This window comes from Ziziphus jujuba, chromosome 7, assembly GCF_031755915.1.
Source record: "Ziziphus jujuba cultivar Dongzao chromosome 7, ASM3175591v1".
NCBI classification, from domain to species: domain Eukaryota; kingdom Viridiplantae; phylum Streptophyta; class Magnoliopsida; order Rosales; family Rhamnaceae; genus Ziziphus; species Ziziphus jujuba.
In genome coordinates, this window is record NC_083385.1 from 15,333,925 (window position 1) to 15,361,856 (window position 27,932).

General features: G+C 29.5%; 4 protein-coding genes and 1 pseudogene across 4 annotated transcripts; 4 read left to right on the forward strand and 1 right to left on the reverse strand.

The window, feature by feature from the left end:
* Positions 1-581: 581 nt before the first annotated feature.
* Positions 582-1,785, forward strand: LOC132804554 (geraniol dehydrogenase 1-like). Its single transcript, XM_060819204.1, has 3 exons — positions 582-899; positions 1,042-1,157; positions 1,250-1,785. Exons 1-3 carry the CDS (start codon positions 842-844, stop codon positions 1,439-1,441), a joined length of 366 nt encoding a protein of 121 aa, XP_060675187.1. The 5' UTR covers positions 582-841; the 3' UTR covers positions 1,442-1,785.
* A 742-nt stretch (positions 1,786-2,527) lies between these two features.
* Positions 2,528-6,087, reverse strand: LOC107405952 (elongator complex protein 4). Its single transcript, XM_048479792.2, has 6 exons — positions 5,882-6,087; positions 4,531-5,081; positions 4,348-4,423; positions 3,828-3,984; positions 3,087-3,165; positions 2,528-2,854 (listed from the first exon to the last, which is right to left on the reverse strand). The coding sequence occupies exons 2-6, from the start codon at positions 4,825-4,827 to the stop codon at positions 2,603-2,605; spliced, it is 861 nt and encodes a 286-aa protein (XP_048335749.2). The 5' UTR covers positions 4,828-5,081; positions 5,882-6,087; the 3' UTR covers positions 2,528-2,602.
* A 530-nt stretch (positions 6,088-6,617) lies between these two features.
* On the forward strand, positions 6,618-9,373 carry LOC107405950 (probable mannitol dehydrogenase; annotated as a pseudogene).
* A 4,425-nt stretch (positions 9,374-13,798) lies between these two features.
* On the forward strand, positions 13,799-16,496 carry LOC107425058 (probable mannitol dehydrogenase). Its single transcript, XM_048478554.2, has 5 exons — positions 13,799-13,893; positions 14,026-14,139; positions 14,249-14,762; positions 15,145-15,298; positions 15,867-16,496. The coding sequence occupies exons 1-5, from the start codon at positions 13,805-13,807 to the stop codon at positions 16,070-16,072; spliced, it is 1,077 nt and encodes a 358-aa protein (XP_048334511.2). The 5' UTR covers positions 13,799-13,804; the 3' UTR covers positions 16,073-16,496.
* Positions 16,497-18,313: 1,817 nt separating this feature from the next.
* Positions 18,314-19,918, forward strand: LOC107425057 (probable mannitol dehydrogenase). Its single transcript, XM_048478553.2, has 5 exons — positions 18,314-18,414; positions 18,546-18,659; positions 18,762-19,275; positions 19,394-19,547; positions 19,713-19,918. Exons 1-5 carry the CDS (start codon positions 18,314-18,316, stop codon positions 19,916-19,918), a joined length of 1,089 nt encoding a protein of 362 aa, XP_048334510.2.
* The last annotated feature ends 8,014 nt before the right edge of the window (positions 19,919-27,932 follow it).

Sequence of the window (27,932 nt, forward strand, 5' to 3'; positions counted from 1 at the left end):
TTTGAAAACTCTTCAAAATTTCACTAATTATTTATAAGATTTTCTTTTGGATGTTCTTAAATAAATAAATAAATAACAGTAATAGCAGTAATAGGAGATCCTTAAACCTATTGTTCCACATACATATTGAGGAAAATTATTCAGTAGACCCCTTCCACAAACATACGAGGTTTCTACACGTGGAACCTATGATTTTTTAATATTTTGTTAAATGTGGAACCTAACTATGAGTCCACGAAAGGGACTCCTCTCACAAATACATATGAGATCCATATATGGGATGATTTTATCTTATATTTGACTATTTTGGCTCTTCACTATTCTGGTGGCCCTTAACCTAAATCACGTATGTATGTATGTATGTATGTATGTATGTATGTATGTATGTATGTATGTATGTATGTATATAATATATATATATATACGCATCAATGAAGTTTATATGAGATAAAAATTTGAATTAATTGACCACGTTTTCAGACCTCAGAATGCTTTTATACCATTCATTAGCCATACATTTCACAATGGGAAGTCGAAATTTCTTTCCTGACTCTAACAATTTTCTTTTCTTGGGGAAGAAGTTCCTTTTTTTGGCTATAACTACATGCTCTCTTACAATCTTTTCTTGCTCTGCAAACCACATTTACGCTATAAATAGATATACATCTGTTCTCGGTTTTTTCACACACATCTCTCATATTTTTAACTATCAATTTGAGTAATTTCATATATATATATATATATATATGTACACACACACACACACACACACACACGCACACACACATCACCAAGAAAATGTCAAAACTTTCAGCTGCCGAAGAACAATCTACCAATTCCTATGGATGAGCTGCTAGAGATTCCTCAGGAATTCTATCTCCTTTCCATTTCATTAGGAGGTTTTCTCTAACATTCTCAACAACCTTTCAAATTTTTAGTATATATATAATTCTTGGCACGCATATGCATGTACTCGTTTTGTATGCTTTTTATACATATAGCATAAAGATTAATTTCTAGCATTTAATTATCTGGGTTCAGGGCCAATGGCGAGAAAGATATCACCTGAAATTCTTTACTGCGGAATTTGCCACTCTGATCTTCACTTGGTCATGAGCGAAGCTGGTATTACCAACTATCCAATAGTTCCCGGGCATGTAAATATAAAAATAATCTCTTTTTTTAATTTTGGCTCAAATAAAATTGACTTGGTCAATCACTAATTCTTTGTGTTAATCAAATTTCCCAGGCATTAGATTGCAGGCGAAGTCCCGAAAGTCGGACCAAATGTAACAAAGTTCAAAGTGTGGCAGCAGGTAAAGCCACTTTCTTGGGGCGGTGCAAAGATTGCTTCTTAATGAAGCACATGACTTGGTCAAAGGAGGCGGAAAGCTTCCTCATTCTTCTACTAAGGTGGCAGCAAATCCATTTTATCCTTTAAGCGATTATGCTTGACCAAAAAGGACAATTAATGCAAGACATATAGGTGGCACGGCATCAAGCTATCAACAGGAGTTCAATTTAAATTTTATAAACTCTACCAGCTCTTTCTTCCACCATTGTTCATCTATATATATGTATTTCCATACCTTGCTAATTGATGCCATTTTGGTGAGAGAAAAATATAATAAAACAAAGAGAAAGAGGAGTATTAGAGAGAGAATTATAAAAGGAATTTTCTCTTAAATATTTGTGTTTGAGAGAGAATATATTTTTCTCCTATTATGAAAAAGAAGATAGTGTTAATTGTGTTCTTTGTATTTTTTAAAAAAAATTATTTTATTATTTTACTATAATAAAATCCTTCTACAATTATGAATAATTTATGTGTATTTTATTTAAATATTTTTACACACAAATTGCTTATTTGAATAAGTTCTACATAAAGGCAATTGTGTGTACCATACCTCGATTTTCTAACGGTGATATCAGAGTCTGATTCATAGGAATCTGCAACAATGACGGCAAAGTACGAATTCAATGGAAATAATTTCTCATTGTGGAAAATGAGAATAAAAATAGTTTTGAAAAAAGATAACTGCTTGATGGCAATTGAAAAAAGGCCTGTGGAATTTCTTGACGATGACAAGTGGAACGAGATGGAAAGCAATGTTAATCTGCATCTAGCACTAGCCGATAAAGTAGTGTCGAACATTGCAGAGAAAAAGACGACAAAAGAAATTTGGACACACACAAAATTGTACGAGTCCAAATCACTACACAATAAAAAAAATTTTAAGAGAAGGCTTTACACTCTTCGAATGATGGTCGACTTCTGTAACAGACCACATCAACACCCTTAATACTTTATTTTCACAGCTCACAGCAATAGAGCATAACATCGATGCAGATGAACATGCTGAAATACTGCTTCAAAGCCTACCTGATTCGTATGATCAACTCATTGTCAACATAACCAACAATGTAGAAATTTTAATCTTTGATGGTATTGTAGCTGTGGTTCTTGAAGAAGAAAGTTGGCGTAAAAGCAAAAAAGACAAATCGGGAAGCTCACAAGAACCAGAAGTAAGAAGTATGTCAAGTGTCATTATTATAGTAAGAAAGGACACTACAAAATAGAGTCTTGGTATCTCAAGAAGAATTAAAAAACCAAAAGAAAAAATGTTGAGTCATAAAAAAATTCAAGGTTGTGTGGCAAGTATCTCGGATGACGATGAAATTTTATACAGCGAAGCAACCTGGTTACTGAAGGCAGAAGAAAATTCGCCGATGTCTGCAACCGTTTTGAGGTTGAAGGTGACAGAAGAGATGGTGGAAAAGTTATGACAGCAACTGCATTTACTGAGGGTACCATGCCTTTGAGAGATCTAACAAAGGAAAGAATGTCCCACTCCTGCAATACCAGTGGTTATTATTATACTGGATGCCAATCTGAGAAAAATGACAAGGAATGTCTAAGATATCAACCAAAAAAATAAAAAATAAAAACAAATAAAAAAAATTGACTGTTAGAAGTAATATAAAAGATGCTATACAGAGTAAAGGACTTATGATGACTCAATAAATTTGTCAACCATATGAAATGAACTATCGTAAAGCAAGTGCAAATAAAAATTGCCTCTCACCGCGTTGGAATATTCACATTGTGGAGCACACAGTGATTGAATGGCAATACGACCAGCACAGGTAACACCGCCATCATTCCTACAGATGTTATAACAATAAATGGTTAAAATTTTATTCAAAATAAAAAAAGTGATATATAATTATCAATGAAAACAATGCATTGTAGTTACACAACATGCCTTTACAGGATCCTAAACCAGCTGATTCCCTAACAAAAAATCAAAAAATAACCCTAAAACAGAGGAACATGAAAAAAGGAAGCACAGGGTGGCATTAATCTCAAATTACTAAAGGAGAGATGATATTCATAGCTTGATGTAATTTATAATATCTACATTTAATAGTATTTTATATAATAAGTTTGTGAGAGGGAGGGGCTGATTCAACAAAATTGATATGTGTAACACTTCAGAATAAGTCGGCTTATCTTAAACCAGCTGATAGTTGATTGAGTATAATAATGACATCAAAGGGGCAAGCAACAACCATTTTAAACGCATTTTCATTACCAAACACTTCCATGATGTTGTAAACTCAATTTTGATTCATTAGATTCATAAAGATGTCAGGCATTCGATCCAGCATCTTCAAGTCCACCCATCCACCAACCAGCACAAGAAGGCAGTTAAACATTGTTGCGTAATATACAGAAGAAGCTAGCTTGCCATTCCATGGAACTCGCTCAAATAAATGAAATTTAAAAAAAGCAGATATAATTCCTGGAAAATGCTAAGAACAACCTTGGAAATTGAGATAAAAATTTGGCACAATGGTCCCGAAGAGGATCTAGATTTGGAGAATCCTGAATGCTAACACAATCTATATGCTTGCCAGTTAGAAATTGCCTCTCCAAGGGCTTCCGCAGGTCAAAGTCATTGCAGAACTCACACTTACCATCTGCACAAACAATCAAAACTGTTACAATGGTAGCCAGTCCACCATAGATTACTAAAATATGGAATTGGTGGGAAGCTTGATCAGGTGGGACTACTTGTAAAGACAGTTACAAACTACTACGATCATATAGGGATTTTATGTTAATGACTCATAATCATGAAACAATGCAAACCAGGAAAGATATATACAATTTTCTGTCAAATAACTTTTCTAGTTAGTGATTGAGATAAGAAATAATATTTCCGCCAAGAATTCTTTATTTTGAACAGTTATCAATTTCAATAAAACTATACATGAAGCAAAACTTCCATTTTATTCATCAAGGACCAATCAAGGAAAATAAATCATTCTAATGAGATTCACCTTTATGAATTTCAAAATTCTGTTGATTTTCACCAAAATACTTCTTATATTGCCAAGCTATCCTCAACCCCTTCTCCTGAAATTTTCAGAACAAATCACCTAGTTCTTCATGTTCACCCATAATAGCAAGTCAAAACCAGATAACTGAAGAGCACAGAAAAGAAATGTGAAATAGAGGGAAACCTGATCAGGATCACGATTATGTGACATATCATCTTTGGATGATACTGGAGAAGGCAAAGTACCCAAAAATCCCCTCGGGTCTTTAGAAGGACTTGATAGAGAAGTGGCTGGTTGAGAACAAGTCCCTGAGACATAAAACTCCTCGGCAAAAGCATATGATGAGGAGCTTCTGAATCTTCCATCACCATGACCAGGCTTCAGGGAGAAAAGCCTCCACCTAAAATCCCTATAAATTATAGAGAATGATACACATATAAAAGAATCATTAACAATCATGATTGCACCACTCCTGCCCATCGCAATCTATAATTTCTCAGTAGTGTAAGCAATAGAAGATTGCTGTCAAGGTCCGGTATGCCAGACGAGATGAAGGTTGTGCCATTGGGACCGTGCTTGAGTCCGGGGGTTTGAGATGAGGATAAAGCAGAAAAATTGCGAGATAAGCTGCTTGTGCGAGTCTTGGTGGCAGACATGGTTGCTTCAAGCATGCTATCACTTCCAATGGAGCACCCAAAAGAAAATAAGTAATAGCTCTCTCAATTATGAGACTCCTGAAACTCATATATGCAGGGAACATACTTATAACAGTAGCAAAAACAAGTATCTCACCAATACCCAAAAAAAAAAAAAAAAAAAAAAAAAAAAAAGAGAGAGAGAAAGAATGAAAGGGCATTCATCATGGTTGAATATTTTAAACTTTAGCATTGGGTTTTTTTTGCTATCTACTGGTTTTGCAACATTTGAAGAACTATCTAACAAGAGACAATCAGACAACAATATGAAGAAGGTATTTAAAGGAAACCGACAGAATATTCAACGTAGTTATCATTCAAATTAACAGAAATTTACAAGCAACCACATCCATTCTCTCAATCCCACATCAACTTCAACCACCCACTAACAATTCATAACCCATCACCAGGAATTCTTTGAGACCGATGAACAATAAAAAAAATAAAAAATGAAAAATAAAAAATAAAAAAGGGTTTAAGAGGGAAACAGGGTTCGAGTAATATGCGCATCAAATCGAGCTCCTTCAAGTTGGAAGTGAAAGGCTTTTTCCATTTGAACTCGAACCATATCGAGTTTAACCCGAACCGACTTGAGTTCAACTACAGCTAGAACCTAGTCGGCCTAAATCAATTCGTTTTCAACTCCAAAAGGAAGGTGTGGGTTTAACTGGAACCTAGCTTGAACTAGTACTATGCCTTTAATGGAGTTTGTGGCTTGTGCTACCACCGGTAAAGTGCTGACCACCAAAGCCCAAAAATAAAAATAAAATAAAATGGAACCTGTGAAACGCCATGATGAACTTCCAGCCGAAAAAAAAAAAAGGGAGAGAGAAATGAACCTGAGACATGGAGGTCCGGCAAGAAGAAGAGATTGGATAAAGAGAGAGACTTTGGAGGAGAATGAGATCCTCAAAGTGATCAGCGACTTGGTAACCGGCGAGCGACATTTCACAAAGGAGCGGTTAGTGGCGACCAAAAGACGTCCATCGCTGAAGGAGACTGTGAGTGTGAGCCGGCAAAAAGAGTCAAGGATGAGCCCAATTTTAATCAAGTTGGGTTTGTCTAATGGGCTACCTAGCCCAATCTATTTACGTCATCATGCTCAACTTAATGCCAGTAGTGCCCCTGGCGTCATTATATTTTATTTTTATTTAAAATTTTCATTTTTGTGTATTTTATTTTTTTTGTGAAATGTCTGGCGTCTTTTTTTTTTTTTTTTTTATTAACTCAAACAAAAAAGATGCTTCTCTTAGTATCATAAGCATCAAACTATAGTTCTGTTTTATGAAATATTACAATATGGGATCATCTGAGACAATAATAAAGTTTATCAAGATTTGAATTTCAACTTTCAAATCTAAGTAATTTCTTTCCGCTAAATTACAATCTTCAGTGGTCAAGTGGTCAAATGTCTGACATCATTGTTTTTATTTTATTTCTTTTAAATAAAAATTTATTAAAAATAATATATATATATATATATTATCGTGATTGCTTACCATCAATCCTCTGCTTAGCACAAAAGGGGCATAAATACATAACCACCAGCAGTTCTAACACGAACAGGAAACAAAAATGAGTTCAACAGAGCAAAATGTGAATGCCTGTGGATGGGCTGCCACAGATTCCTCTGGAATTCTCTCTCCCTTCTACTTCACCAGGAGGTATATTTTTAAGTGTTTTAGGCACCTATGTTTTTCAATTTTGCATTTTACTCCACTAACTATCAAATTAACACCAAACACTCTTTTAAATTTGTAAAAGATTTGGTATCACTCCAAAACTTTCACTTTACTCCCTTTTGGTTATGTTGTTCTAAAGTGCTATGTGCTTATGCACTGCAGGTGAGTAGATGCTAATTCCCTAAGTAAGTGTATAATTAACATGAAATTTTTAGTTTTGATTAATATAATTCAACAGCTAAAAGAATACGAAGGTTTTAAACTAATGTTACACCGTTTACAAATTTCAAAGGTCTGTAACAGGGATAAGCGTCAATCAGTTAACATCAGTTTTGGTTTTTTGGACCGAAAACTAATTTCAAACCTTTTAAAATTGGTCAAAACCAGTCGAGCATTGGGCAATTGGTTTAGGTAAGTTATTGAATATATATTTTTTATTAATGAATTTAAGTAAAACCATATAAAATTCATTCACTTGGGCAAATTTTTTATTTGGAATTTTAGATTCTGATCGGTTTTTCAATATTTTGAATATTATTTTATAAAAAATAATATTAATTATATAAAAAATATTTTACAAATTTATTTGGTCGTTTTGGTTAATAGTTGGATTTGGAAAACTAACACTGACACCGACCATATTCTCTTTGATTGGTTTGGTTAACTTATCAATTGGCAGTCGATCTTCTTGGTTTTCCATGTAGTTTGGTGTGATCGGTCAGCCTTTTCGGTTTTTATGTTATTATGTTCCATCCTTAGGAATTAGCACATATATGTGCCGAAAACTCCTATTTTATATCAAATCAAAATATTTTAACTTTAAAAAAAATGATAAAATACAAATAAGTCAAATTAAATTATAAATAACCAATCTACTATAATTGAATTGCATTAAAATCGAGAGGTTGTGATATGATCAAAACTATATATTATATGATTATATTATTCTAGCTAGCTGTGCATAAACAACTCATGGTAGAGTTGACAGAACGGGCATGTTCTTTAATAAGTTGACGTAATTGATATGGTTACAGAGCTAATGGAGACAGTGATATTACAATAAAGATATTCTATTTTGGTATTTGCCACACCGATCTTCTCCTAGCAAAGGATGAAATAGGCATTACCATCTATCCTCTTGTTCCCGGGTACAAATTCATTTCGCTCTCAATTAGTTGTTCACATTTGGTTTTATTTTTGTCTAGTACTATTAAAGTGCATACCAAGTACATATACTAAATTTATACATATTTAGGCATGAGATTGTGGGACAAGTAACAAAGGTTGGGCGCAATGTGTCTAAGTTCAGAGTTGGAGACAAAGCCGGAGTTGGGTCCATCGCCGATTCATGTGGCAAATGCGACCACTGCAATGAAGGCGAAGAAAATTATTGCCATAGAGTGAATTGGTTCTTCAATGGACAGTTCGAAGACGGATTAAGATCCTACGGTGGATTCTCCGATAAGACCGTGATCAATCAACGCTATGCGGTCCGATTCCCAGATGGGTTCCCATTGGATGATGCTGGTCCTTTACTTTGCGCAGGGATCACAGTGTACAGTCCCATGACATACTTTGGACTGGCACAGCCCGGTACACATATAGGTGTGGTGGGGCTTGGAGGGCTGGGCCATTTGGCCATGAAGTTTGCAAAAGCTTGGAGGGCTGGGCCATTTGGTCGAGCCGATTCATTTATGGTCAGTCACCACCAAGAGCAATTGCAGGTTAGTATATCTGCCGACTAAAACCCTATGCTTAGTTTCTAATTTGCTTAATCATTTTTATAATAGCATAATCTAATTTAGATTGTCTTACAATTTTTTTTTTTTTTTTTGGTGACATAAATGAATGTTATATTTGTCATTAACTTGACAAAGTCCAAGTGGTAGAGTGTTGTTTTCTTAAACAATAATTATAAGTTCCAATTTTGTGTCCTAGATAAATTTTTTCAAAAAAATTATTTTGAAGCGCTACGTGCAAGTTTTTTTTTTTTTTTTTTTTTTTTGGGGGGTAACAATTATTTATTTATTTTTTGGGTAACTATGTATAATGCTATATTTATCATTAACTTTATAAATCTTCAAGAGGTAAAATTAAGTGATATTTTCTTTAAAATAATTGTAAGGTCTAATTTCGTGTCCTACATAAAAATTTCTAAACAATAAAAAACCAAAATTAATATAAATTAATGTTATTGAAAAGCGCTAAGTGCAAGTTTATTTTGGGCGTGCAATTCATTGCAACCATACACAGGCTGCCATGGGCACAATGGATAGCATAATGGATACGGTTTCTGCTTCTGGTTGGTTTGTTGAAGACCAATGGAAAGTTAATTTTGTTGGGTGCTCCAGCCCCACCGCCTGAGCTACCAATTTTACCCTTAATCCTGGGTAAGATATATATATATATATATATATATTTTTCTATCTATTTCAAATTTCCAGTTCATAGATCCACATATATAATTTACATATTCTAAGAAAAAAGATGGAAATAATTAATTCGGTGTTAGGGAGAAAGCTAATCGCTGGGAGTGCATGTGGGGGAATGAAAGAAGCAGAAGAGATGGTGGATTTTGCGGCAAACCACAATATCACAGCAGACATCGAAGTTGTTCCTATGGACTGTGTCAATACTGGTCAGTATTAGTTTTGAAAATTAAGTAACGTCTCTTATGAGTATTAATTCTTGTCATTATCGAAAATGAGTCACCGCCTTTCGAGTTAGCAATGTTTGAATTAGAGTTTTTTTTTTTTTTTTATTAAGTTGACCTATAAAAAGTCTATTCCATGTTATATGTATCAAAGAAAATTGTTAAACTATTATTTTTAGTTTGTATTTTCTTCGTACAACGGGGAACAGAGCCATACAAAAACTTTAGGGATGTTTCTAGTGGAGGTTACATTAGTTTCGTTTTTTTTTTTTTTTTTTTTTTTTTTTTTTTTTTTTTAAACTGAATTTTTTTTAACTTTTTTTATCATTAATGGATGAACTTCACATATTAAAAAATAAAGATAGGAAGGGGGGAAAAGAAAAAGAAAAAAAAAGGTGAGACATACATGTTATAACTGAAGTTAAGAACATTTTAAGTGATTATTTAAATATTTCATACTCTTTTTTGTAAAAAGTCTAACCCTAACAAAAGAGCTCCAAAGGTTTTTATATTTTAATTTAAGGTTAGTTTGACTTTGTAAATATAAAAAATCAAATCCATTCTTTATTTCAATACTAGATAATCTCAAACAATATTCCTTATTTTAAAGAGTATTTGTTATTTAAATAGCATCTTAAAGAAACTTTTTCAAATAAAGAGTGAAACTTATTTTAAAATGAATCTTATATTTGTCATTAACTTTACAAATGTCCAAATATTGTTATAATAAAAAACAAGTTTCAGTCTTCATTTTAAAAAATTCTTTAAGATGCTATTTATTAAAACAAATGCTCCAACAAAATGTAACAAATGCTTGTGTAAAGTTAATGACAAATATTTTTTTAAACAAATTCATTTATGTTATAAAATCATTCCAATAATACTCTTTAAACTTGTTTTATTTTGTATTGAGAAAAAAAAAAGCCAAAAAAAAAAAAACTTGTTTTATTTTGCTTAAGAAAATGGAAAATAATAGTGGTGCAAGAATATTCTTCTTTTTTTTTTCATTGTATTAATTATCATAAAACTATAATTGTTCATCAAACAATATAATATAATAAATGAAAACGTTAAAAATTTAATTTTAAAATGTGAGTTTAGCTCTTTATATTTAAAGAATTAAGCTCACTCTCTATTTTAGTTTGATTCTTTATATTTTCACCAAATATTAATTTACATATATCAAATAAATGAAATTTTTGCTACTAATAAAAACTTGATTAAAGAAAGAACCTTAGCTGTATACACTAATTTAATAAATAAACAGAAATTATAGGAAATCCTTGTGTGTCTCATATATTTTGTGAGAAATTGTCTGGTAGTCTTCTACATGTTATACGTATATGTTTATGAAAGAGTTTAATACAATAATTGCCTCTATATTTGTACTATTATGATCAGGATTCAGGATTCAGGATATGAGGTTGCCCTGATTCAGGATATGACGTTGCCATGTGCTAGTTTATTATCCAAACTGTGTTAAATATTATAGCATACATGTTATGATATAAAATATAATGCTGACTTTTATTAACATTTTCTTAGGATCGGGGTTTGGTCAAATATTGTCAACATCAATTTTTCACATTAATATTGACTTTTCGTCTGGCGACTCCAACAGATTAAATATATATATATATATATATATATTGGGTTAAAATAGGTTCATTGCACAAGGCACAAAAAACACTTCCAAGGCATCGGTGGCTAACAAGCCCGAAATATATATTGATTATTGACTTTGTAACAGATTAAATATATATTGATAATTGACTTTGTTAACGAGGTTTATATAAAGATAAAAAGTTTTAATTAATTAAACACTTCGTCAGCCTCTCTTCTTTTTTTTTTTTTTCCTTCTTTTTTTCTTTTTGATGTAAACATGTCGTCAGCCTCGAATAAGTAACAGTGGCAATCCCTATCACCGGCCAAGTTAAAAGTTATTTGATTCACCCCAAAAAATAAAAAAAAGTTTAAAATTTTGACTTTGTGGGGGCGAGTATTTATCATAAAAAAGTAGAAGCCAACTAGCACGAATGCAGCTGCTCATGCAGGCAAAATTCGGTTTCTCATGTGATTCATCCACTGTTTGGCTAGAGAAAGTTAGACGCAGGTCCCTAATTTTTTACTAGCTGATGTAATAGCTTACTCTTCTTAATACAGCTGTCTCTTTCTTTCAAAAAATAAAAAATAAATAAAGAAATAACAGCCTTCATAGTTTGTTCTTGCCGAGTTATATATATATATATATCTTGCAAAGCACTTAATAATCTTTTTATTATCAATAATATCCAACATATAATATCAATATATATATATATATTCAACATATCTCTCTTAGAACATGTTTGTTGGTACATTTGGAGCTCTAATAACTGTTTCTAAAAGGAAAAAAGCACATATGATTATGTTTGATAAAAATTTAAGTAGTATTTTTTTTGGCAAAAAGTGCTTATGGATGAAAAAAAAAAATCAATGCATTAATTAAAAAATTAAATTTATTACGTATATCCAAATATTTTCTTATTTATTTTATAAAGCGACAAAAGTGTTACAAAAATAAATTCTACAAAAATAAGTGCTTATAAAAATGCACCTTCAAAAATACCCTTAGTATATAAAACAAAGATACATATACATATATGTGTATATATATATATATATTATTCAACCAACAATCTATTAATTTATATTTTGGTACTACTATTCATGCCAATAATTATTTTTATTATTTTATAAATATCCATATTTCATTAGGCATACAAGAAAATCAATGTCTAGCTTCATTAAGCCATAATTTTACTTCTTATCTTGTTTATATTTTTTTAAGAAAAATATAAATATAAAAAAAATTGTAGGAATTCTTGCGTATTGTGCATTATTTATTTTGGAGGCATGCATCCTTTTTTGGGTTCAATTATTTCTTTTAAATTGTAACGACAAATTAATTGATGAAGGGATCCAATAGCAATTTGGCGAAACTACATGACATATAGGATAAAATTGATCAGGATGGAAGGGTTGAGTAAGAAAGAAGGAAAAAGCCAAAAATGCAAGTGCAGAAAACTGATCAAAAATGGGTAAAATGTAAAATAAAAAGTCTTTTGTATAAAGCTAATTAATATGTTAACCTTCTTTGTTTTCTTAGAAAACTTTACGCATGGGGGGGGGGGGGGGGGGGGGGGCAAGATTAATTAGAAGATTTCAAAACTTTAATTCTTAGAATATATCTATTGAGGAGATTTTCTAAATCAACGTGAGGCCTGCTAATCCACCACTGATTATAGTTAGTTAATCCACAACTGATTATAGTTAGTGGTTAGTTAAATCAAACGACCCGCTACAAAAAAACAAAGTATCGGCCACGACAAAAATAATAGTTAGAAGTCTACATTTTATGGGGTATTTGGGTAATAGCAAAATTAATGGGAATTTAAAATTTTTTGGAAAAATGAAATTTTTTTTTATTTGGATAATTTTTAAAAGGAAAAATTTGTGAATCTCAGCAGAAAATAAATCTCACAATATGAGAAACTGATATGGAAAATAAATCCTCCTAAAAATATGTTATTTTAAAATTCCATTGAAAATAATTTCTACATATTTTTTTAAATACAATTTTACCTTTTAATTTTAATGCATAAACTTATTTAATTACTTGTAAGTCTTAGTTTTTTTTATAATCAACCAAACACTATAAAAAAAAAATTATGAGAAAACTCATTTTTAGAAAACTGAATGCCATAAAACTAATTTTAGAGAATCAATTTCCTTCAATACTTTCCATTTTACCAAACAGGCCATTAAGGTAAATATTTTTAATTGCAATAAAAACCATTATTAGATTATAATCAATAACATGTGGCTAAAATTTTTTAGCTACAATATGCTATGCTTAGCCACACTTTTGACAACAACAATTTTTGTAATTAAAACTAGTCATTATGGTTAAAAGCTATTTGTTGTTGTCAAAAAAAACTTTTAGCCATAACAATTCTTATTAACTAATAGTCCAATGGTTAATTTTTATTTTTTTTTCCGCAGCAACTATATTGTTATACTTTTTAATTCCTAATTAATTTTTTAACTTGACAAAGATTAATGTTAAAACACAATAAGCCTATAGGTTTTATTGAAACACATTTCTAGACAAGAAGCTTCAACTTCAGGCAATCAAAGGTGCTTACGTTCTCTCTATTTTCTTCTTGCGCAGATGGATTTGAAAATTAGGAGAAATAGGAAGGCCCACCACTTTACCTTTGCCTGGCGTGCGTCATCGCTTACCACCAGGGAGAAGGGTACTATAAATAGGTAATTACCGCCACCAATGCTCAAGCCAATCCATCACCTTTGTATATCATCTCTCGCCTTCTCTTAAATCACACACAACACAGTACGCTACACACACATAAACTTTAAACAAAAAAATGTGCTCGGCGGAGCAGACTATAAATGCCTATGGATGGGCTGCCACAGATTCATCTGGGATTCTCTCTCCCTTTCATTTCATCAGGAGGTATACACATTAACTAATTTTTATTTTATAACATAATAATATTCTCTATATATCTAGTTGTGTATAAAAACTCATCAAAGAAAGCTTACATAAATATTTGGTATATAATATATGATTGGTTACGTACTACAGAGCTAATGGAGACAATGATATCACCATAAAAATACTCTATTGCGGTATTTGTCACACCGATTTTCACCTGGCAAAGGATGAATTAGGCATGACCACCTATCCGCTTGTCCCCGGGTATATATTTATCTATATATATTATTTTTGCTCTCAATTAATTGTTCGCATTTGATTTTATTTATGTCCAATTAATTATATGATAATTGATATACTAATTTTTATTTAGGCATGAGATTGTGGGACAAGTAACAAAGGTTGGGCGCAATGTGTCAAAGTTTAGAGTTGGGGACAAAGCCGGAGTTGGGCCTCTAGTTGATTCATGTGGCAGATGTGAAAACTGCGATGAAGGCCAAGAAAATTACTGCTCGAAATTGAAATGGATCTTCAATGGACAGTTCGAAGACGGATTAAGATCCTACGGTGGATACTCCGATAAGCTTGTGATCCATGAACGTTATGCAGTCCTAATCCCAGATAAGTTCCCATTAGAAGGTGCTGCACCTTTGTTGTGCGCAGGGAGCACAGTGTACAGTCCCATGATATACTTTGGACTGGCAGAGCCTGGTAAACATATAGGTGTGGTGGGGCTCGGAGGGCTGGGCCATTTGGCCGTGAAGTTTGCAAAAGCTTTTGGAATGAAGGTCACTGTGATAAGTACCTCACCTAACAAGCGAAATGAAGCTGTGGAACAGCTTGGTGCAGATGCATTTTTGGTCAGTCAAGACCAAGAGCAATTGCAGGTGAGTTTTGTGCCACTGACTAAAAAGGAATATGTTTTTAATTTTTGCTTTCTGATATATTTATAAATTATAGTAAGGGTCGTCATGTAATTTTACTTCTAATTATGTTCAAATGTTAAGGTCATGGTGTGACACATAATTAATAAATTATATTTGTCGTTAACTTTATAATAAAACAAATTACTCAACTTTCCGTTCGGTGAAAGCTAAATTGGTAATATCACTGTTTCTTTAGGCAACAAATCAGAGTTTTATATCTATAAAAATTTTAAAAAACAATGTACCATAATTGATGCAAATTACTGTTATGGGAAAGCAACATGTTTGTTATTTTTTGGGTTTGCAATTAATGCAAATTATATACATATATATATATATATAGGCTGCGATGGGCACAATGGATAGCATAATGGACACAGTTTCAGCTTCTCACTCCCTCTTGCCATTGGTTGATTTGTTGAAGACCAATGGAAAGCTAATTTTGGTGGGTGCTCCAGTCCCACCGCCTGAGCTTCCAGTTTTGCCTTTACTCTTCGGTAAGTTTATTTATTAATTTTTATTTTTCTTTTTTTTATTTCTAATTAATATATATATATATATACATACATACAGTTAATCTCAAATAAAATCTATCTTATTTTATTAAATTAAAATTTATATTTATATATACAGTCAATTTCGAATAAAAATTATTTTATTTTATTAAATTAAAATTTATTTTCGATAACAATTGCATCACATTAAAAGTTAAGATTAAAAATTTAAAATGTGGTCAAATATAGATATAATAACATATTAAAATCATATTTAGGAATTGTCGAGAATTTTAATTTTTGATTCAATCGAATGATTGAAAAAGAAAAATATCATATTAGTCTTCAACATTATACAATTTTAATATAATAAAGGATTTATAATGAGGAACTATGAATAAAAACCATTCACAACCATCAGATTATGAAAATCATATAAATCTGACGGTTTTGAATGTGATTCTCACAATCCCTCTTTATAAGTCTCATACCATGTTATTTCTACACAGTTATATATGCTAAAAAAAAAAATATGGAAATAATAAATTGGGTGTGTTAATTAATATATTAGGAAGAAAGCTGATTGCTGGTAGTGCATGTGGAGGAATGAAAGAAACACAAGAGATGATAGATTTTGCAGCAAAGCACAATATCGCAGCAGACATCGAAGTTGTTCCCATGGACTACGTGAATACTGCCTTTGAAAGACTTGCCAAGAATGATGTTAAGTACCGCTTTGTCATCGACGTGGCCAACACTTTAAATCCTTCCTTTTGATTTCAACCTCAAATTGAGACTCACTAATTGGTTATTTCAACCTTCCCATACAAGCCACTACTTCTCTTCTCTCTGCTTTTGGTATTAATCCCAGTATTGAACAAAAGCGATATATGATTGTACTTCTTAATTTTAAAATAAGCCCCACTTGGTATTTGGGCCATGAATTGTATTCCTTCTTTTTTCTTTTTTCTTTTTCTTTTTTCTTTTTATACAAATTTGTTTCGCAACAAGCCACTCCTTCTCTTCTCTCTGCTTTTTGTATTAATCCTAGTATTGAACCAAAGGCTATATATGTATGTATTTCTTAATTTGAAATAAGCTCGAATTGGTATTTGGGCAATGAATTGTATTTCGTTGTATTCAAATTATAGCTTAATATGGTTTACTTGCATTTTACCCACTCAAGGGAAATGAAGAGTATGCCAGTTGGATTTTATATCCATTATTATATTTAAAAAAGTATATATATATGTGTAGCACCATATATTAGAGCTCTATTTCCTAATAAATAGATATTACAAAATTGAGAATTTATTGCATAAAGAGAAAAGGGAACAAAAAATGACTCTAATTAGTAGTTTTGTCATTATCAATAGTGATCCAAGAAAAAGAATACATCGAAAAAAAATTTTAACATCCTCCTTCACATATTTGATAGAGTTTGCAGTTCCTTATTGATCTTTAAACACTTAAGCTGATCGATAAAAGGAAAAAGATGTATTATATAATGCACATGTATTTAAATAGAAAAAATATCATTTATCTCCCTGAAATCGATGAAATACAATAAGCTCCTCCGAGTTTCAACATTATTAGTATTAATAGCACCATTTTAGTTCAAAAATTAGTCAGGAATCAGCAATAAATAAAATAATATTTTTTATTATTACGTTGATTCATAAAAAGTCTATTCTATTCTTCTATATTAAAGAAAATTGTTAAACTATTATTCTTTGTTTGTATTTTCTTTGTACAGCAACGAGGCAGAGCCCTACAAAGAAATTTTAGGGGTGTTTTCGGAGGAGGTTACATTAGCTCTCTCTCTCTCTCTCTCTCTCTCTCTCTCTCTCTCTCTCTCTCTCTCTCTCTCTCTCTCTCTCTCTCTCTCTCTCATTTTAGATATTTTTTTTAATCATTAATGTATGAACTTCACACATTTAAAAAAAAAAAAAAAAAAAAAAAAAAAAAAAAAGTGGAACATTACCACAAGGCTTTCCTATACAAGAACTGAAATTGTACTAGAGCATTCAAAAAAGACTTTGCAAATGTCGTATAGTTTATATTTTAAAAAATAATCATGAAAAGAAAACTTCAAATAATTCTTTATTTTAATATAAAGAATTGATTTAGCTTTTCAAATGTAAAAATTCCAATTCCATTTTTATTTTACTATTGTATTATTTAATTTAATATAGCATAAGTTTACATGCCATCAATATAATATTTGAGAGATAATTCATATTAAAAAAGAAAAAAAATTTGATGTAATAGAATAATAATTGTTTATAAAAAAATTAATAATAAAGATATTATTTGAGAACTCTTTAAAATTTTACTATTTATTTATAAGATTTTTCTTTGGGATGTTCTTAAATAAATAAATAGAAAACGGTAATAGCAGTAACAGGAGGTCCTTGAACCTATCGTTCCTCATACATATTGTGGAAAATTATTCAGTAGACCCCTTCCACAAACATACGAGGTTTCTACATGTGGAACCTATGATTTTTTAATCTTTTGTTAAATGTGGAACCTAGCCATGAGACCATGAAGGGGACTCCTCTCACAAATACATAAGAGATCCATATGTGGGATGATCTTATCTTATGTTTGACTATTTTGGCTCTTCACTATTCTGGTGGCTCTTAACCTAAATCACGTACATATGTATGCATATATATATATATATATGCATCGATGAAGTTTATATAAAGATAAAAATTTGAATTAATTGACCACGTTTTCAGACCTCTAATACTTTTATACCATTCGTTGGTCAGACGTTTCATAATTGGAAGTCAAAATTTTTTTCCTGAGTCAATGATTTTATTTTTCTTTGGAGAAAAAGTCCCTTTTTTTGGCTATAACTACATGCTCTGTTATAATCTTTTCTTGCTTAACAAACCACATTGACGCTATAAATAGATATACATCTGTTCTCGTATTTTTCACACATCTCTCATATTTTTAACTATCAATTTGAGTACTTTCATATATATAATACACATCACCAAGAAAATGTCTAAACTTTCAGCTGCTGAAGAACAATCTACCAATGCCTATGGATGGGCTGCTAGAGATTCCTCAGGAATTCTATCTCCTTTCCATTTCATTAGGAGGTTTTTTTAACGTTTCAAATTTTTAGTTTATATATAATTATTAGAACGCATATGCATGTACTCATTTTTTTATGTTTTTTTATACATATAGCATAAAGATTAATTTCTAGCATTTAATTATCTGGGTTTAGGGCCAATGGCGAGAAAGATATCACCCTGAAAATACTTTACTGCGGAATTTGCCACTCTGATCTTCACTTGGTCAAGAACGAGCTTGGTATTACCAACTATCCAATCGTTCCCGGGTATGTAAATATAAAAATAATATCTCTTTTTTTTTTTAATTTTGGCTCAAATAAAATTAACTGGGTCAATCACTAATTCTTTGTTTTAATCAAATTTCTTAGGCATGAGATTGTAGGTGAAGTCAGGAAAGTCGGACCAAATGTAACGAAGTTCAAAGTAGGAGACAAAGCCGGCATTGGTTGCATAATCGGTTCGTGCCGAAAATGCAACAATTGCAAAGATGATTTGGAAAGCTATTGCTCCAAGATGATATGGACGTTCAACCAAGAGTATTTCGACGGATTAAGAACTTTTGGTGGGTATTCAGACAAACTGGTGGTTGACGAGCACTTTGCTGTCCGAATCCCACATGGTTTTGCGTTAGATGGAGCTGCACCATTGTTATGTGCGGGGATTACAGTTTATAGCCCAATTAAATATTTTGGATTGGCCCATCCTGGTAATCATTTGGGCATTGTTGGGCTAGGCGGACTGGGTCATGTGGCCGTGAAGTTTGCCAAAGCTCTTGGTGCCAAGGTTACTGTTATTAGTACCTCACCTAGCAAGGAAAAGGAAGCAATTGAACACCTCGGTGCTGATGCGTTTTTGGTCAGTCGTGACCAAGATCAATTGCAGGTAAATAAAAGGTTTTTTATACATTTTTTAATTAATGACATGGAAATTAGAAATTAAAGAAAAATAACAATATTAAGAGACAAATATATATATATATTAATAATTTCCATGCTATTAGGCTGCTATGGAGACAATGGATGGTATTCTGGACACAGTTTCTGCTCCTCATTCTCTATTGCCTTTGGTTGGTTTATTGAAGACAAATGGCAAATTAATTGTGGTCGGTGCTTCATTAAAGCCTCATGAGCTACCAACTATGCCTTTAATTATGGGTAAGTCTTTCTTTTCTTTTCTTTTCTTTATTTTATTCTCTCTCTCTCTCTCTCGCTCTTTAAATTAATATGTAGTGCATATATATTTCTTGCATCTATTAATTTCTAATTAAGAAAAAAAGAAATTGAAATATAATCTGTATATGTATATGTATATATATATAGGTAGGAAGCTCATTGCTGGTAGTGCAGCTGGGGGAATGAAAGAAACCCAAGAGATGATAGATTTTGCAGCAAAAAACAATATCACAGCCGATATTGAAGTTATTCCCATGGATTACGTGAACACTGCTCTTGAACGACTTGCTAAAGGAGATGTTAGGTATCGGTTCGTCATCGATGTGGGAAACACTTTAAACCCTCCATTTTGATTGATTAGCCACATATTATGTGGGCAATTTATAAGTTATAATTAGCATGTATTTGATTGTACTCGTAGACTTGGTTGGGCCACTAATTATATCATTGGGAATACATAGTTAGTTGACTTGCATACCTAGTTTTGAAGGTCCACACAGTATTGTTTTCATTTTTCAATTTTGGGGTATGGAGCTATTTGTATATTATTTGGTTGTGTATTTGGTATTTATATGATGTATAATCATAATAATGAAGCTATTTGTTTTATGCGCTAAATACATATGGCACTATATATGTTTTCTACGAGTGTTTTGGTAAATGTGTGTACAACCATTTGACATGTGAAAATATATTAAAAAACATAAAAAGTTTATAGATACCAATTAAGTTTACATTGCACAATAATTCCAAGTTGGAATTCTAGCACTCCTAATATAAAATAATAAATTTAAAAAATTATGTTTAAATTTTAATTATTTTCCATACTGAAACATGAATTTATCTGTTAGGCCTGGGCTTGAAGTGTGTGCTTTTCGGCGTCTCAAAAGAATTTGGGCCTCGTTGGGCTCGTTGGCCAATGTCAATGTGGCTGAAGCTTCATTTTGAGCCCCTTTTGATAATTAATTAGTTGTATATAATTAGCATATTTAGGCTTAATTTGGAATTTCTTAGATTTTAAAAGAATCAAATATAACTATGTGCTGAAGAAATAATTATTTGATAATAAATTTATATTAATAAAAATGTTGTAAAGTGTAAAAGTTATCAATAAATGTTTGGTAACCTATTAAATTGAATTACTATAAAAATTACAATTACTAAAATGGACATGATATATAATTTATATAGAATTATATTATTATATTTTTATACTAAAATTGAATAAAAAAATATTGTTAAAGAATATATAACAAATTATCAACAATTATATTAAATTTTTTATTTGAAGCTTACATTTATAAGAGAGTTTTAATTTAAGTATGATTGTTTAACAAAATAAAAAATAAAAATAATATATTATAAAAAAATCAAAATTTTTATAAAAATAAAATAATATATTATATTATAATCTAGGATTCAAATTTATTTGTATGATTATAAAAAGAAAATCAAATTTTTAGAACCATCTTTTCATCTTATTCTAAAACCAGTTGTTTAATTAACAAAAATTATAAAATAATCAAAAAAAATATTATTTTACCAAATATGCTAATACCCCTAAATTTTAAGAGAATTATTTTTAACCCTTCCAAAAGCAATTCCAAACCAAAGTTCAAAAAATTTGTATCGATGAAAATATCTAGAGTTTAAAATACAAAAATTTTCATAGAAATATCGAAAAACATCAAATATCGATAGAAAATTATAAAAAATAATAGAAATTTATTTTAAAAAATAAAAATTTTTATTGAAACTTTAGAATTAGCTTATTTAATCTATCAATTATCAATTTGATTCTAAAACTTGCTAAAATATTAAATAGATGTTATATTTTTCTTAGTGAATTGATTTATAATAAACATTAATGACCATAAATAAATTATTATCGAAAAGTGTTATTCTTTGTGTTGAATCATACCATTTCCATTATAATAAAAATATGTCAAAAAACACATATATGATAAAATTATTTATTAATTAAATTATATAAAACGATTATTACAATTATATTGTAGTTTATAAATGTCATCTTAATACCACATAAAACTTTTGGGTAGTTGAAAATCATCGGTTTCTTCCTTATTTTAATTTTGAGATGTGAAATGTGAAAAGTAGTTATAAAAAGATGTATCTTCTTGATAATTTTGTATATAATTATTAATATGCCAACCATATGGATATCTCATTATTAGTTACATAATTACTATTCTTTGATGGTTGAGTTTGAGATTGTACCCAGAGTTGCTACTTGATAACATTCCATAAATATCCATTGAATAAAGATTATGAAAATAACTTTCAACTCTCATTTATCCAAAATTCATAGAAATTTGTGACATTTTCATGTATATGTTTTATCATCTATTTAACCATATTTGTAAAACAGATATTTCCGACAATAAGATTTTTCAGGTTCAAAAATATAATCCACAATTTTTGTATTTTTGATTTATCGATATTCAATAAGTAAAACTTATTAATGTTATTCAATTCAATTCATTCTATTTTACATATATCACTAAATGTATAAAAGGTAATTAAAGGATAAAAAAATTATCAATGAAGTTAATTTGATAAAAATTTTATTAAATATAAATAATATTTATGAATTTAAAAAAATAATAAAAAATTTCATGGAAATTTTTAAAATTTCAGTGAAAATTTCAGAAATTTTCAGGGAAATTATAAATTTTTTAATTAAATTGTTAAGGATTTAATGTAGATATATTTACAAAAAATTTTATGAAAATTTTGGTAGAATTTAAAAAATTTTAATGGATATTATAGAAATTTTATTCATTTTTATTTGGAATCTAAATTTTATTTCGATATCTTAAAAAAATAAAAATTTTAAAAACATTTTAAATATTTTAAATCTATCATGTTCCAAACCAAACATCAAAGACGATAAATAGATCCCTAGATTTTTATAAAGGTAATAATATAAGATTATAACATATTAATTCTCATTTTGCAATTTTTGGTGCTGACCTTATATAATATTTATCAAAATATTTATTTTTATTTATTTATTTTTTTGCTTTAGCAAAATATTTAATTAATTATATTAAAAAAAATTGTATAATTATAAATTTAGCTGGAGTTGAAATTTGCATGATCTGTGAGAAGAAGCAGCCAAAGCAAGATTGGAGCTTTTTTTATTATTATTTCTTTAAAAAAATATATATATATTGTTTTGATTGCTGAAACAAACACTGACGGTGACAGTGGGAGCAGTACGAGTTAAGTAGACGTCGTCAAAGCCCTTGAAAATCGCCAAAAAAAAAAAAAAAAAAACAGGGGAAGAAACTAAACTTTAGAGTAACTGATAGAGGGAAATTTCTAAAAGACAGATGAGAGAGAGAAAGAGAGCGACATCACAACGTAATCAATATGCGAAATGACGAAACCACCCTTATTCAATGGAACTGGGAAGGTCCAGAAGAGAGAGCAGCAGAGCACGCTCAGCCGTACTCTTGGAGAGGGAGGGTGATAATATCGAGGGGCTGCGCTGCAGTCGATAGCAGAGTAAAAGGATAACATCAACCGTTCCGTTTGTTTTTTTTTTTTTTTTTAAAATTATTTTTGGGCTGGTCTCTACATCTGACGGCTTCAGATCAAAGTTGATAGCGATGGATCATTTGACCAACCTTTGTATTTCGCAGATCCCATTTAATCTTCGTACTTTTTGTCTTTACTCTAAAAGCCCATTACAATTACTTCTTTTATTTATTTACATTTCATCGTGTCTGCGCGGAAGGCCCATCTCAATTAATTACACCCTTACATTATACTTTTTTGTTTTTGTTTTTTTTTTTTTAATAAAAAAAATTATGATTTTGTTACTATTTGAGTTTGGTAATTCGACATCATTTCGACCCTTTGATCGAGATACATCAATTTAAATCTTATTAAATTTTAATTTCAATCAATTAATAAATTGTAATGTACACGCAGTGATAACATTCTTTTGAATATACTTTTACAATAATATAATACCATCGAATAAATTGATGGTGTCAAGTGATACACAAAATATATATTTTCATGAACGGGCATGGGTTTTTTTTTTTTTCCTTTTTTTTTTTTATAAGTATGGATTTTGTTGATAGAACATAGAATGTAAAATATAATTGGTAGCATAAAGGTTGAGAACAACATTCTCATACTATATACCATGCACCAAAGTGACCAAACTAAAGTATAATATATATATATATATATTGTATGAAACAGATGGTTAGAGATTGGATTGTTCCTTTGATTTATGATGCTCGTATATATGATACTATTTTGTTGCTTTGGTTTGAATGCACTACATATTTATATATACATTAAAAAGAAAATCATCCATTTTAGTAATTTAGTTGTAGTGAGAAAAAATTTATTTAAAAAAAGAGAAAAAAAAAAAGGCAAAGTGAAATAAAAGGTGAGAAAGTTTGAAGGTTTTGCACTTTTTCCAGTTTCATTTTTCTTTTATTTTTATTTTTTTTCGTTTTGGTTGAAAAATAATGTGTTATAATTTTGGGCCAAAAATCTGGGCCCATGCATGTGTTCAATGGCGGCAGGGCAGTATAGAAATCAGAGACGTAGTTGTTAAACAGTGTTTACGTATTTGATATGCCACAGCAGAGATTGGATTAGAGCTACGGAGATCACCTTGCCGTGATGATGCAGACAAGACGACAACGTACTATCCTTTGATTGGATATTCCCGTTATGCTTGTCTAATCATTTTTTAATTATTTTTTCCAAGTAAAGAAGTTTATTAGGTATAACTGTCAGATTAATATCTAATAAAATTAATTACGCAAAACCCTTTTTCTATTGTCATCTAATTTAAATAATGAAGACTTTTTAGAATTTATTTTTTCCATTTTTGTTTTCTCATTTGATTTCAATACTTCACAGGTGATGAAAACTAAATATATATATATATATATATAAATATATTATTTACCAAATTGAAATCAAATCTTTAATATCAAAGTCAATATTAGAATTTTTATTTAAGCTTTTAAACTATATTAATATTGAAATTTAAAATTATATTTATTAATTATCGGATACTAAAATGGTTCATATTTTTTAAATAGTATTTTAATATGCTACAATATTTATATTTAATTATTTTTTTAATTTTAAATCATAATTTTTAATATGATCTAATAGCTAATAAAATATTTAATGTTAAAATCATCAAATTATCTTAATGTAAACTTGATTCATAGTTTAAAATATTGAAATTTTATGCAAAATTTTAATGAAATTTTTATATTTTAAATAAAATTTTGAAAATATCTATGATTTTTTTATTAGCTCTTTTTATCAAAATTTTTTATAAATATTATTAATGTTTAGTAATATTGTTTGCCAAATTAATGTTATTTATTTATTTTTTTACCTTTTAATTATCTTCCAATAATTAGGTAAATAAAAATAAAAAAATTCACATTTAACAAACAATATGCAAAATTACATTAGACAAGTCTATCTATCATATTCTTAGAAAAAATTAGTATCATAAGTTAAAAGTTTATCTATATATTATTATTTTTTTAAAAATAATACATTTAATATTTGTATGAATATTATAAAAATTAGAAGGTAGATAAAAATTAAAAAATTTGCAAAAAATTTATTTTTTGCAAATTAAGGTTTAAAATTTCGATATCGATATTTTTTGTACATGCAAACTTACTTCTCATATATTCATAATGATAGTATATTAACAATTATATGCAAAATTATCAAAAAAATATATATTTTAATAATTACTTTTTACATTTTATATTTTAAAATGAGAATGAAAAAGATACAAATAATTCTCAACCACTCAGGAGTTCCTTATAATATTGAAATGACATTTATAAAATATAATATAATTGTAATAATTGTTCTATATATATTAAGTAATAAATAATTTTATTAAATGTGTATTTTTTTTCATTCCTTAATAATAATAGTATATTTTTAACCATTAATACTCATTATAAATTGATTGACTAATAGAAATATAATATCCATTCAATATTTTTACCATTTTAATAATCAATTTGATAGATAATTAATTAATTAATTAAATAAGCTAATTTTAAAGTTTCAATAAAATTTCTATTTTTTTTAAATTAGTTTCTATTATTTTTTTATGAGTTTTATTGATATTCAATAATTTTCGATATTTTTATGAATGTTTTTATATTTTAAATACTTGATATTTCTATTAATATCAAAATTTTGAACCTTACGGTATATAAATTTTATTACTCTCATGCTAAAGTATTGCTATATGATGGAAAATAATTGTCGGATCATACTGATCATAATCATAAGATGGTCATTAGATGGCCGTCCTATATTATATATATAAAGTTAGAAATTGTTATGTTTATTCATATATGTATTTTAATCAATAAAGACAAAATATATTAAAGTGATCTTAGTAATAAAATACAACAAATCATGATGTGACTTATTTTCCATGAAAATCATACATATAGCAAACAAAACCCATTTCTTAGCTTCCACCTTACTTTTTTTTTATGATTTATTTTTCTTATAATTTCCCCCAATAGTGCTTAAAATTAAAGGCATATATATAAAACAATTATTAAAGTCATATCCTAAAAAAAGAAAAATTTCTAAAAAATTAATTAATTATTTGCAACCTTGTCATTCGACAACCGAGGAACAAGAGATAAAATGAAGAGAAATAATATAAAACATATATATATAAATAAAATAAAATAAAATAAAAAAAAAAGGAAGAAAGATGGAGGGGGAAGGAGAGGCCCGTGAGGTGAGAGGGAATGAGAAGTAACGTTTGGAAGGCTTTTGTGAATGTCAGAGACAGATATTAGGAGTGCCGAAGGAAGTGAATAATATTGGAGGAGAGGAACAGGAAGGGTACGGTGTGTGTGTGTGTATGTTGTGTCTCATATAGATATAGATATAACAGATATATAGATGCAATGTCTCACGGGAATCCAGCCAATTAAGCCCTTGAGATCACGTGTTGTGGGAGTGTCTTCTCTGGAATATGAGTTAAGATTAGGTGTATTATTTTTTGAGACCAGAAACTAGGCTACTTATATTTTACGGCGCATCCACGTTTCTCCACCACCTTTCCTTATTCATTTTTTAGCTTCTTCTTCTAACTTCTTTGGTCGGTAGTGGCAGTGCCTTCTTTTCTCTGCTTACCTATCTAATCCCTTCATCTTCTTCTTCACTCTTCTATTTGCCTAGCTATATCTATCTATTTATATGCATCCATATTTTGGTATCACCATAATTATGACCATGTATATACATATATCAGGTATATATATATATATATATATAGTTGGGGATCTCCAACCATCAATCATGTGATGTTGATTAATCTTGTATAGATAGGTAAATATATATGGGTTCATATATAAGTATTATTATGGTTGAATAGCTTAAAAGGAATAAAGTATAAGATTGCGTGAGTAGAGATCTCTTGTGGATCTCATTTATTCTTTAAATACCAGCCAAAAAATTTATAAATTCATTTTGTATGTATACATTTAGAGTGCAGGGGTTTGTTCTATGTCAAGAAAACTAGTAATATCTCTATTTAAATCCTCGGAAATTTTTCTGTTCTTTTTATCTTTTTGACGATGATATATATATATATATATATAGTAGTACTAATAGTAGGAGCACTTAATCAACAAATTCAAATTAATTTTATTTGTGTAGAATGACATTGCTTCAAGAAGCATATGTTATCATGGGGTTGTAACGCGCGTCTCTAACAAATCCATCCATATGGCTATGATAAAATAATGGAGATCATGATAGGCAAAACTATTTATTAGCATTACATCATAAGAGATAAAAGTCATAATTATTTTACCATAAACTTATATATATATATATATATATATATATATATATATATTTATATACTTTTACATATCTTAAAAATCAAAATTTGATTTTCTCAAAGGATTATCTTTTAAAATATATGAATGTCCCTATTAAAATAATATATATATATATATAAATATATATATATATATATGTTTTATATTACATGAACAATCATAGTTTTACCTTTCTAAATGACACCGCCTTTAGTCTACATGATATGATATTATTAATGTCCTTTTGGTTTAATTCGCATTATACAATATTTGTCTTGATTCCCATACATGCATGTACGAGCTAATAATTACTGCTCACTTTCAAAATAAACAGACAAATTAGATGATGTTCAAGAATGATTACGAAAAACAAAAAGAAAAGAAAAGTTGCCGGAGATAAATATTTTAAAGGGAAATTTGTGAGTTTTACTTACTAATTCTGTTATAAAAAAAAAATGATCAGATAAAGATC

Bases quoted from the DNA above. Each gene is read 5' to 3' on its own strand.
- LOC132804554 (XM_060819204.1), top strand. From the start codon at position 842: ATGGATGAGCTGCTAGAGATTCCTCAGGAATTCTATCTCCTTTCCATT. The intron at 900-1,041 runs GTTTTCTCTAAC...ATCTGGGTTCAG, and splicing joins CCTTTCCATTTCATTAGGAG to GGCCAATGGCGAGAAAGATA. The intron at 1,158-1,249 runs GTAAATATAAAA...CAAATTTCCCAG, and splicing joins ATCCAATAGTTCCCGGGCAT to GCATTAGATTGCAGGCGAAG.
- LOC107405952 (XM_048479792.2), bottom strand. From the start codon at position 4,827: ATGGGCAGGAGTGGTGCAATCATGATTGTTAATGATTCTTTTATATGT. The intron at 4,424-4,530 runs GTTTCCCTCTAT...TGAAAATTTCAG, and splicing joins ATAATCGTGATCCTGATCAG to GAGAAGGGGTTGAGGATAGC. The intron at 3,166-3,827 runs GTTGTTCTTAGC...TAACATCTGTAG, and splicing joins TTTTTATCTCAATTTCCAAG to GAATGATGGCGGTGTTACCT.
- LOC107425058 (XM_048478554.2), top strand. From the start codon at position 13,805: ATGTGCTCGGCGGAGCAGACTATAAATGCCTATGGATGGGCTGCCACA. The intron at 14,140-14,248 runs GTATATATTTAT...ATTTTTATTTAG, and splicing joins ACCTATCCGCTTGTCCCCGG to GCATGAGATTGTGGGACAAG. The intron at 14,763-15,144 runs GTGAGTTTTGTG...ATATATATATAG, and splicing joins AAGACCAAGAGCAATTGCAG to GCTGCGATGGGCACAATGGA.
- LOC107425057 (XM_048478553.2), top strand. From the start codon at position 18,314: ATGTCTAAACTTTCAGCTGCTGAAGAACAATCTACCAATGCCTATGGA. The intron at 18,415-18,545 runs GTTTTTTTAACG...ATCTGGGTTTAG, and splicing joins CCTTTCCATTTCATTAGGAG to GGCCAATGGCGAGAAAGATA. The intron at 19,276-19,393 runs GTAAATAAAAGG...CCATGCTATTAG, and splicing joins GTGACCAAGATCAATTGCAG to GCTGCTATGGAGACAATGGA.